Raw genomic sequence first — 11,654 nt, 5'->3', positions numbered from 1 at the left:
GTGTACATTTGAATATCCGAGCTGGGCCAACCTTTGCAGTCCTACTTTGGACTGTACCGCCGATTTACAATTACTAACGCGGCAGAGGCTGAGGAATGTGATACATGGGTCACTTGAAATTACAATGATAATCTCTTTAATCCTTTTTCCCCACCTAAATTAAAATTCATCAAAATCATGTTACATTACACTAATGTAAATTGAAATCATAACTCCCCTTGTTTAAGAGCTATTGAAGAGAATAGACAAGTTTTTATATATTTAGATATGTAACCGGATAGATTACGTTTACTTCTAGGTGAAGAGAATAGACAAGTATTTATATATTTAGATGTGTAACCGGATAGATTTGCTTTTACTTCTAGGTGAAGAGAATAGAGAAGTTTTTATATATTTAGATGTGTAACCGGATAGATTACGTTTACTTCTAGGTGAAGAGGTTCAAACTGGTAACTTGGAGGATAAAGGTTTACAGGTTCAGGACGGAGCCATTTGTCTCAGGTTTATAATATACAGGGTGTCCCACGAAACATGACAGTTGGTGTATAGTTTTGAATGTCTTCTGCAACTACTCTATGAATGACTTTTTGTAGATTGATTCGCCAAAAACATCTTTTATTCATATATATTTTAATTTGAAATCAATTTTACTATAATATTATTGCTATATCATATCTATTATTACAATCTTGGTATTAATCAGCTTTGCAAATTATGGAAGAAGGCATATTAAACTATTTACCAACTGACATGTTTCGCGGGACACCGTATACTAAATAAATGTTCAATTTTGTTAAATCTATAAATGGAATTTTAATATTTTTAGAAACCCTCCATTAATGTTCGTTCACAACCAACGAGGTTATACTTATACACGGTGTACTTAAAACTAAATCATGGATTTATCACTCATTTTTCAACAATCAGTTTTAAGAGTAGCATTGTGAATTGTGATTTCATTTTTTAAATATGGGGTTTACAGTTTCAGTAATTATGATGCCATCAATATAGATTAGTAAAGGCATATTACTTTTATTTTCCAATCATCTTTAGAATTATAGGGATAACCAAAAAACTCTGGAATAGGAAGACGACTTATATCATAAAGTTAAGACTTCAAATAGTCCATTGAATATGAGACACAGCAATTGTAAAGTATAAACATTACCCTTAATAAGTGAAATTTATAACTTGCTTAACATCAAAAATACACAAAATTGTTGCTGTAATGTCGTCTTCCTACATCTTGATTTTAAAGATAACAGCAGTTAAAAAAAATATAAAAAGAAAATATATAAAAATTATTAATAAAAAAAGAGCTCCGAGCGTTTGTAATCTTGCGAGGAATTCTTATTTAAAATTTATCTAATACAATGTTCAGGCTGAAAGGGAATTGTTATATACGAGGAAATAATTTCCACAACTGCAGTTTAGGAATTTATATCAATAAAATCAACTGTGATTCTACCTACAGTGGAAAAACAAGCAAATTAGTAATTGTCGTCTTCTATATTTCGTTCAAATATAATTGAAGCTACTGATTTTATAATTTTAGTTATTCCTCCCCATGGTCAAAGCTACCTTCAACCTCTGACTTGGTGCAATTATAAAGCCAGAGTTACTTCAGTTTATATCAGAGATACATCAGTTTATATCAGAGATANCAAATATAATTGAAGCTACTGATTTTATAATTTTAGTTATTCCTTCCCATGGTCAAAGCTACCTTCAACCTCTGACTTGGTGCAATTATAAAGCCAGAGTTACTTCAGTTTATATCAGAGATACATCAGTTTATATCAGAGATACATATGTTTATATCAGAGATACATCAGTTTATGTCATAGATACATATGTTTATATCAGAGATACATCAGTTTAATTATCAGATATACATCAGTTTATATCAGAGATACATCAGTTTATATAAGAGATAAATCAGTTTAATTATCAGAGATAAATCAGTTTATATCAGAGATACATCAGTTTATATCAGAGATACATCAGTTCAATTATCTTATATAATTATATAAAAGTCAACATGATTCAATGAAATCTTTGATAGTAAAAAACCTAGTTTTCCTGGCTCAGAACGGCGCAGAACCAACCATTTCTGAAAACAACATAGAGACTTGTCTCATAGGTTAGTATTTCTTATATCTGACAGCTCGATCATTATTTCTAAATTTGAAAAAATAGGTTATTAAAACATGTAGGTATCTTAAATCCAATTATATCTTCATGCCTATTGAAGTTTAAAACAAACAAATAGTTTAAATTGTACCAAACACAAAAAATGGCAAACACATGATTAAGTTTTTAAATTGCTGCTAAAGGGATATTTTTTTACTTATGTTTGACTGATTTTAGGTATTATAAGTGGTTCAGGCTCAGCTCCCAAGCTCACTAAGAATATTTTCCACTGCATGTTGATGAGTATTGGGATCTTCATCGCAAGGTCTAGGGGAACAGTCTCCAGGTAATAGACAAGGTCTAGGGGAATAGTGTCCGGGTATTAGGCAAGGTCTAGGGGAACAGTCTTCAGGTATTAGGCAAGGTCTAGGGGAACAGTCTCCAGGTATTAGGCAAGGTCTAAGGAAATAGAATGCAGGTATTGGACAAGGTCTAGGGGAATAGTATCCTGGTATCAGACAAGGTCTAGCAGAATAGTATCCTGGTATTAGACAAGGTCTAGCAGAATAGTATCCTGGTATTAGACAAGACAAGGTCTACGAGAATAGTATCCTGGTATTAATCAAGGTTTAGCAGAATATTATCCTGGTATTAGACAAGGTCTACGAGAATAGTATCCTGGTATTAGACAAGTTCTAGCAGAATAGTATCCTGGTATTAGACAAGGTCTACGAGAATAGCATCCTGATATTAGACAAGGTCTACGAGAATAGTATCCTGGTATTAGATAAGGTCTTGCAGAATAGTATCCAGGTATTAGACAAGGTCTAGCAGAATAGTATCCAGGTATTAGACAAGGTCTAGGGGAATATTATCCTGGTATTAGTTAAGGTCTAAGGGAATAATATCCAGGTATTAGACAAGGTCTTGGCGAACTGTATACAGGTACTAGACAAGGTCTAGCAGAATATAGTATCCAGGTATTAGTTAATCTAGGGGAATAATATCCAGGTATTAGACAAGGTCTACGAGAATAGTATCCTGGTATTAGATAAGGTCTTACAGAATAGTATCCAGGTATTAGACAAGGTCTTGGCGAACTGTATACAGGTATTAGACAAGGTCTAGGGGATTAGTATCCAGGTATTAGACAAGGTCTAGGGAAACAGAATCAAAATATTTTTTCTTAAAGAAACTGTACAGTGTACATTAAAGGTGATTGATTTGTGACTTTTTTAGAAATAAAGTCGCTGCGTTTTTACACAAAAATATTGTAATAAAAAAAATTCAAAATTGTCCATAGGGTTGCGTATTGACGATTTAATATTGGAGAAACGCAGTGGGCGGTTGGCTCAATCAATTCCAATATTGTTCACCCCTGGTGTACATGTATCTTTATCTTTTTCAGCAATGTGTTTCGATATGTGGCGAATGGTTTAGATATTTACCGAAGCTCTGCTCCAACAGTTTTTGAAAATACATTTACAAGCTTAGCATTTCCTGGCCTTGGTGGTTCCTTGGTCTATGATATTCATAAAGGAAGAAAAATGTTTTAAATTTAATTTTTGTTTAAACCCAAATGATTACCTGTAAGCGTAATTTCAAGTAACCTTCCATTTAATTAGATTCCCGATTTGAATCATTTGACTAATAAAGGATGGTATACATATTCTTATTGATCTACTGAAATTGATCCAACCCAGCTAACATAAAGACCGCTGGTGGTTATACTGCCTCGATATATGACGAGCTTCGCTGGAGTTGGGTGGAGCTCTGATCACAGCTGATTCAATGCCGGTCTTGGCGGTATACTAAAAGGATCACATCCAGATCTGTCGTATATATATATATAGATGAAAGCGTTCATGCGGCAGCGGACAAATGAACTCCAACATCTTCAATACGACATCCGTGCTTTGGAGTATCTACAGCGTTTATATATTTTAGAAATATCAATTTATAGTCCTTTTATCTAGAAGTGGCAAAAAATAAAAATCTACTCTTGAATGGTTAAAAACACTTTTTAACGTAAATAACTCTATATTTTCTAGGATATTCATAGGGTCAAACAACCTAGGGTCAAACGACCTAGGGTCAAACGACCTCAGGTCAAACAACCTAGGTTCAAGCAACCTAGGGTCAAACGACAAACGGTGAAAAACACGAAAAAGGGTGAAACAACAAAGGATAAAACGACATAGGGTAAGTGCAACAAACGGGCAAAATTTCATTTTGACTATATTTAGTTAATTGGAACTTTTTTATGTTCATTAGAACTAGTAGTCGCAGCGCTTGGCCCCCTAGTCTGTCCTAGCTGCCCAGAAATTGTCTTAACCTGACCTAACCCTGAAAGAATACATAAACCATATTTTTTCTCCATTGTTGCGTTTTTGACCATTTGTCATTTGACCCTATGTCTTTTGACCCTATGGTCGTTTTAACCCTATATCGATTGACTGGGTAGTTTGACCCTAAGTCCGTTGACCCTATATCGGTGAACCTTTTCCAGGGATGCAATTTTCAAGAGTTTTACACACACAATGATCAGTCGAAGGTTTAAAGGGTAACAATGAAGATAAAGCATTACCCTTTTAACAGTTGGGTTACTTGAAGTTATGCTAGTCGCTTAAAATATATTTTTTCTCTTAAATATTGTGACAACTAAACATTTATTCTTCGAAGTTAAAAGCGGAAAAGTGGAAGATATGGAAAGTTCTGACATAATAACCTTCAATTCTAAATCCAGTCAATCAGAAACGAATGCCTTAGTGCAAAACCGGTTTTGTACAATGGAGCGAACACGTGTCTGCTCAAACTGTCGACTGCAGCGCCTCTGTGTGGTGAAATGTGGAACTTGTGAACAAATTTACTATTGTAGTGAGGCATGTCAGGAGCATGATAGAAAACGACATTCTAACTTTTGTTCTCTGTCTTTGAAAGATATGTTGTGAGAGTACTTAAGAAATTTAATGTTTGTAATCTTTTATATGTGTTAATGTATCAGAGGCGTATTCAGATATTTGTCCAATTGGGGGCTTACATTTTTTCTTTCTAGGAGGGGGTGGGCTCATGGCACCTGTTGGGGCCTGAAACCCCCAAAACTATGCCTCTGAAATGTATTTGTATATTATTTATATATAATATATATGTTTCCTAATAATTCCAAAATAAAAAAAATATTGTTTTAAAACCGACCATGATTTCTTACAATGACGACATATTCTTGATTTTTATAACGCAAAGTATATCTATCCGAAAATATCGTCAATATGCATTACCATTATTTTCTTATATTTTTAGAATGCCACTAGAAAAATGTTAAATAACATATTTTTAGATAATCAAATGTTCTTTACATAACATCAGAATTATTTTACGTTTTGTCCATTTTGATTTTTATTATTTATTTTAGCAATTACCATACCAAACACAGTGTATATATATATATACACTAGACCCGCCATTATGGAATAGTAACGATTAGGAATGAATCCTTTTAAAGTTTTATGAAAAACGATCCTTTCGTTTTCAAATCGAGGAAAAAAAGAAAAACGAAAAGTTCGTTTTTTAAATGATTGTGTTTTTAAATTAAGAAGTCGTTTTTTTAGTGTTAGTTTTTCATTTTGTTAGCAAAGGTGGGTTGTTTTTATTTTTTTGACTTTCCTCAACGATCGTAAATAAAGTGGGAAGATGTGGGTTGTTTTTATTTTTTTGACTTTCCTCAACGATCATTTACGACGACCCTTTCTTAACAACCAATTACTTGGTTATTGACTTTTTACAGACAAAATACATTCTGGAAACAGATAGATCAGAAAGCACTCAGGTTATATCTCTCGATTTAAAAAAAAACATTCTCTGAAACAAATTGAAATTGTCAAAAAAACTCAAAAAAAAAAAATTCAAAAAAGTTCATTCGTTGTGACCCATCATTTTTTTCTCAAAACGATTCAATCGTTTTTAGAAAAAAAAACTAAACAAAAAAAACGTTTTTTCGACCCTTTTTAAAACGATCAAACAAACGTATGATTACACTAGAGCAAGGGGTACAGAGTAAATAGGTATACAATAAACTCAGTGTAATCTTCACAATCCCCATATCCTCTAATTTCTTTTGTAGTTTATTCTCTAATGAACTTTTCTAGCTTTATATCTCATTACCAACCTGGTATTGATGCATGGACCAATCAATTTACTCTATAATTAGCTGAGATTGGAACCTGCTGGTAATCCTATTCTTACAAAGTAAAACAGTCATAGATAAATAACAATACAGATAGACCACTAGATACCGTCTTTTCACGATTTTTTTTCTATTTTTCGTTTTTCGTTCACCATAACCCAAAGGAGTTACGCGGATGCTCTCTCTCTGCTATGTAATTCAGCGCTTCCTTGCGAAACTCCTTTGGGCTTAATTGCCTCAGGATTAAATTGTGAACGAAAAACCCTTAAATCTAGAAAAGACAACATCTACTTTTCTAGCTGTATTGTTAATAATCTATGGTAATAGTCCTCTAAATTTAAAATTCAGTGATGGTGATGGACCAAACCTCTGTAGAGTAAAAAAGTAGATGTTAGTTCCACATTTATTGAAAATATATTTCGGTCTGGGTTGACCCTCGTCAGTTCTAACNTTGAGATTTTCGCGAAATTCGTCACAATTTTCGACCTCTCCTGTAAAATCTTTTTTTTTCGTAAAAAAAAACAATCTTCTTGTTGTGACATGGAAAATTTTTGATTTTTATCGAATGAAAATTGAACGAAAATTACACGAAAATGAAAATTTTTTGCGAAAATGAGATCGAAAACTTTCTCAAAAATACATCGAAATTCGTGAAAATTTTGAACGAAATTGAACGAATTTCGTTCCTTCATTTTCGCGAATTTCGTTCAACGAAAATTTGGATGGAAACCCATTCATCATATTAAAAGTCACGCTATTTCTAAAGTTTTCATTAACTCTTATATCAGAGAGTCTCGGTGACGCTCTTTACATAAATCAAAAGAATTTTCTTCTAAAAATGATGAAGACGACCTCAAACACAGGTAAATTGATAAAAATCAATTATGTATGTTTTCAATCATAACTCCTTTAGCTTTAGATCTATTGAAAGCTCTTTTAAAATGTAGCCAGATAAACTTTCTTATTTCATGCTTGTGCGCAAAATCCAAACTAGAGGAGCTACAGTGAAACCCTTAATAACGAATACATCGGAAGAATTTATCAAATGTCGTCTTGGCAATTTTTCAACGAGTTTTATACTATATTTCGTAAATTTTAGAAAATAAATAAATATCCATGACTATGCGGGAACAGTTTTATAGAGTTCCATATAATCATTTAATTAAAAACCTAAATATCTGCAATATTCCATTATCAGAAAGTAAAGAATACGACATTTGATGAATTCTTTCGATGTATTCGTTATTAAGGGTTTCACTGTATGATGTCACAAAATCGTACAAGTAATGCCGCATGAAGTTGACCTTCTGTCTAGTTCAGTGCGAGGCTTTGGTTTCGAAAATGAAAGGTCACTTAATTAATTACATCATGATATTGAATTATTACTATATGGATATTAATTGATAAATAGTTACATATTGAAAGAGAAGATAAGAAAGCTAGATGCTGAGAGGAATATTTGAGAGAATATATATGAGTGAGAGGGATAAATTTCTTCAGTTCAGAACAATATCTCTGAACCAATGGAACCTGCTTTCTATTGTGGAGTTTCAAATATGTATTTATAAATATATTTTGCTTAATATTATTTATATTCAATAAACTTCAATGACCCACTTTCTTGTAACACCTCACAAGACCTTCGGGAAGGTTTGAGGCCGGTCACAATTTTAAGAATCGCATAAGACAAATTTCGATTTATTTACACTACGCGAAAAGTAGTCATTGTTATTATTAATTTTAAGCGCAACGCATAGTTTTGAAAAAAAATGCGACAACGCTGAATATGTTTCTATAAATTTGTTTACTTTGACCTTTTATCTTTTTCAAGAAAAAAAGAGTGTATGCCGAAATAACAAGGATGTGTTAGAATAACAAAATAGCAATTGGCCGTTAGACTAACAACATAACAAGGGGTTGTTAGATTAACAAAATAGCAAGTGGTTGGTAGATTAACAACATAACAAGGGGTTTGTAGATTAACAAAATAACGAGGGTGTGGTAGATTAACAAAATAGCAAGGGTGTGGTAGATTAACAAAAAAGCAAGGGTGTGTTAGATTTACAAAATAGCAAGTAGTTGGTAGATTAACAAAATATCAAGGGGTTGGTAGATTAACAAAATAGCAAGGAGTTGGTAGATTAACAAAATAGCAAGGGGTTGTTAGATTAACAAAATAGCAAGGGGTTGTTAGATTAACAAAATAACAAGGGGGTGTTAGATTAACAAAATAACTAACAAAATAACAAGGGGTATTAGATTAACAAAATAACAAGGGGTATTAGACTAACAAAATAGCAAGGGTGTGTGCTATCAACAAACAAAAAAACTGTCAATCGAATTATGCAAAGGATGCGACTTAGAGACGACTTTAAAACAATAAATCTAAAAGATATTTTGTCAAAATTCTGAAGACTTTATTATGGCTTTTACAGCACCTGATTTGATAGTTCGGTCCTGTGCCAGCAAGCTTTCCCTTTCGATCCCAATTTGACCATTTTTAAGATTGCTGAATCATAGACCAGGTTAATAGGAAAATATAATGCAGTATTTCATACTTTAAAATATAATATATTATTAATGGGGAAAATATATGAAGTATATATGAAACTAATTTCTTATGTAAACTAATAATGTAAACAAACAATAAAATTATTTTCTAAATGTTGAAACTTTTTTTATTTCTAGGAAATGTTTTTGATATTATTAAATCCCATTATTGTTGTTTTTATCGTTTGCAGTTTGCACTATCTAAGGTTGTAACTTTTAATTGCAAGGTGTAAAAAGAAAAGAGTAAATTTATAAAAGGAAATTATTTTTACTTTTTAAAACAAATTATACAGGCAAATTGTTGACAAGAGCCATATTATTTCTTTAAAAATAAAAACAAGAAACATTACGAAAAAATAAAACAAAATATACAATTACCTTAAACACCACCTAGAAATAAAATTTTTTTTGATGTGTACTTTTTATAAAAAAAGTGAATACATGAATAAAATGAAAAGCAAAATTTTGAGAAAATACTTCTCTAAATTGTGAGTTATCAGTATTTTCGTCACGTCACGTCACATCATGTCACGTCCCGTCACATCACGTCTGTATTAATGTACTCTACTCCATATAATTTGTGAACATTTACATGATTTGTAAACTTTGAACTCCCTTTCAGGCTGAAAGGGACTGAAAAAATTAATACCGAGAGATTCTTTAAATTCCCCTCTAATATATATTCTATTCTCTATGGCTCTAATCAAGCATGCCAAACTTTGCGTGAAAAATTTAAATCTTATTATTTTTAAACTTCTTTTATTGAAGAGCTATTAGGAACGATAAAAATGTTCTGAATTTATTATATAATATAGCCGGATATATTTGCTTTCCTCAAACTTCTACACTTAGCTGAGAAAAACCAAATCTAGAGAACCTAAAAGGTCATAAAGTTATACCAGTAAAAATTGTTACCTTCTCCTTCAGTCTAGTTTGCAGTGTGCAATATTTAGAAAAATGAAAAATATGTTCTTCGGAATTCTTGTGTCAGCCTGTATTTTATCCATTGTGACAGGTAAACGATACTAAGGACAATCTGGTTCATTTGAAGTACCAGACCGACTAGAGCAAGTTGTACAGTGTACACTGTACAAACAGACTTTAGACGGCAAAACGGAACAGTATACCAAATAAATTATTTCAATCTCACATAAATTTCACTAGAAGGTGATCATTCATTTGGCGTACTCCCCCGTTTTGCCTTTTATAGTCTGTATTTGTACTGTGCGGCATGCTCTGGCTAGTTGAAATTCGACCCGGTACATGAAATGAGCAGGAGTGGACATGAGTGATCTAGTGTAATGTAAGATGTTTAAATCTGTACAATATGTATTGTTGAATAATATAATAACAAGAATTAGAACTTTGTACAATTTATTTTTAGGACGAGAGTTCTACAATCCTACAGTTCAGGATAAACCACAGAGGTAAAATGTCAGATTAAAACTGGAACAAACTTATTGCCGCCAAATGTAAATAAAGTGGAAAGACAAAAGTAAATAAAGTGGAGAGAGAAAAGTAAATAAAGTGGGAAGATGAAAGTAAATAAAGTGGAGAGAGAAAAGTAAATAAAGTGGGAAGATGAAAGTAAATAAAGTGGAGAGAGAAAAGTAAATAAAGTGGGAAGATAAAAGTAAATAAAGTGGGAAGACAAAAGTAAATAAAGTGGGAAGACAAAAGTAAATAAAGTGGGAAGACAAAAGTAAATAAAGTGGGAAGACAAAAGTAAATAAAGTGGGAAGACAAAATTAAATAAAGTGGGAAGATGAAAGTAAATAAAGTGGGGAGACAAAAGTAAATAAAGTGGGAAGATGAAAGTAAATAAAGTGGGAAGAAAAAAGAAAATAAAGCGGAGAGAAAAAAGTAAATAAAGTGGAAGACAAATCACATTTTCAATCGATCGATAAAGTCAATCAAAATTAGAGTCTGTGGCAAAGATTCAATTCTTTTTTATTTGATAAAAGAAATCAGAAAAACTTTATAAAATATTCTTGTGATAATTTTATGGCGCGTGTTCAGCTAAGATCACTTTGCTAGAGTTAAAAATCTTTTTGATAAATAAAAGCTTTGTACTTCAGGGGTTTAGGTATCCCTGAGCTGAGGAATGTTCTTCAGTATATGAATGGAATGCCTCCCATCTCCCCCGTGGACTACGAGGCCCTGGAGGATCCATCCTCTGTTCTAGGGGGGCCTAGGGATGAAAGAATGCCAGTAAAAAGGTAAACATGATTTTAATAAGTGGTCTGCAAAGAAACTGTTCTCGTAGTTAAAAGTAGCTTCCATTTGATGCTAACCCTCCACTAAGCGCTACTATTTCTTCGGTGTAGTGTACTGCAAATTACTGCAGAACGCACCGAAAGCTTAGTTGAGGGTTTACTGACTCCACGATTTCCGTCGGTACCTTTTAAACCTGCGCTAGACAAATAAAAAGAAGGTGTTTAACAATTTTTTAACTGATCTTTGAGGACAGAGAACTCAGTGTATATATCTCATAAATGTTGTGTAAAAAGCCGTAAACTTTGGGTGTACTCTAGCGTACTGTGTGATCTCAACGCGGATGACGTCACATTAATTCCTGGAAAAATTTACAATATTCGATATCCAACCTTGTTTTAAACTATTCTAATGTGAATATTTATATGCTAGGCTGCCACTTCTTGTAAGTAAACATTAGTGTTTCTTAAATATAACCGCGTGTAACTGCAAAGAGTTCTGGAATTACAGGCGGTTTTGTAAATAAATAAGAAAATGTCTGTCATCCTTGATGAGTTAAAAATTTAAAGATACC

General features: G+C 32.5%; 1 protein-coding gene across 1 annotated transcript; it reads left to right on the top strand.

The window, feature by feature from the left end:
• Positions 1 to 417: 417 nt before the first annotated feature.
• LOC111717422 (uncharacterized) lies at positions 418 to 5,323 on the top strand. The gene is made up of 6 exons (XM_023492924.1): positions 418 to 501; positions 1,382 to 1,434; positions 2,078 to 2,143; positions 2,371 to 2,479; positions 3,542 to 3,672; positions 4,816 to 5,323. Exons 4-6 carry the CDS (start codon positions 2,427 to 2,429, stop codon positions 5,082 to 5,084), a joined length of 453 nt encoding a protein of 150 aa, XP_023348692.1. The 5' UTR covers positions 418 to 501; positions 1,382 to 1,434; positions 2,078 to 2,143; positions 2,371 to 2,426; the 3' UTR covers positions 5,085 to 5,323.
• Positions 5,324 to 11,654: the final 6,331 nt, after the last annotated feature.

This window comes from Eurytemora carolleeae, unplaced genomic scaffold, assembly GCF_000591075.1.
Source record: "Eurytemora carolleeae unplaced genomic scaffold, Eaff_2.0 scaffold2567, whole genome shotgun sequence".
NCBI classification, from domain to species: Eukaryota; Metazoa; Arthropoda; class Copepoda; order Calanoida; family Temoridae; genus Eurytemora; species Eurytemora carolleeae.
Note: the sequence above shows the minus strand (reverse complement) of the source record. Positions and strands in the feature narration are given on the sequence as shown.

Bases quoted from the DNA above. Each gene is read 5' to 3' on its own strand.
- LOC111717422 (XM_023492924.1), top strand. From the start codon at position 2,427: ATGTTGATGAGTATTGGGATCTTCATCGCAAGGTCTAGGGGAACAGTC. The intron at 2,480-3,541 runs GTAATAGACAAG...TATCTTTTTCAG, and splicing joins TCTAGGGGAACAGTCTCCAG to CAATGTGTTTCGATATGTGG. The intron at 3,673-4,815 runs GAAGAAAAATGT...TATTCTTCGAAG, and splicing joins GGTCTATGATATTCATAAAG to TTAAAAGCGGAAAAGTGGAA.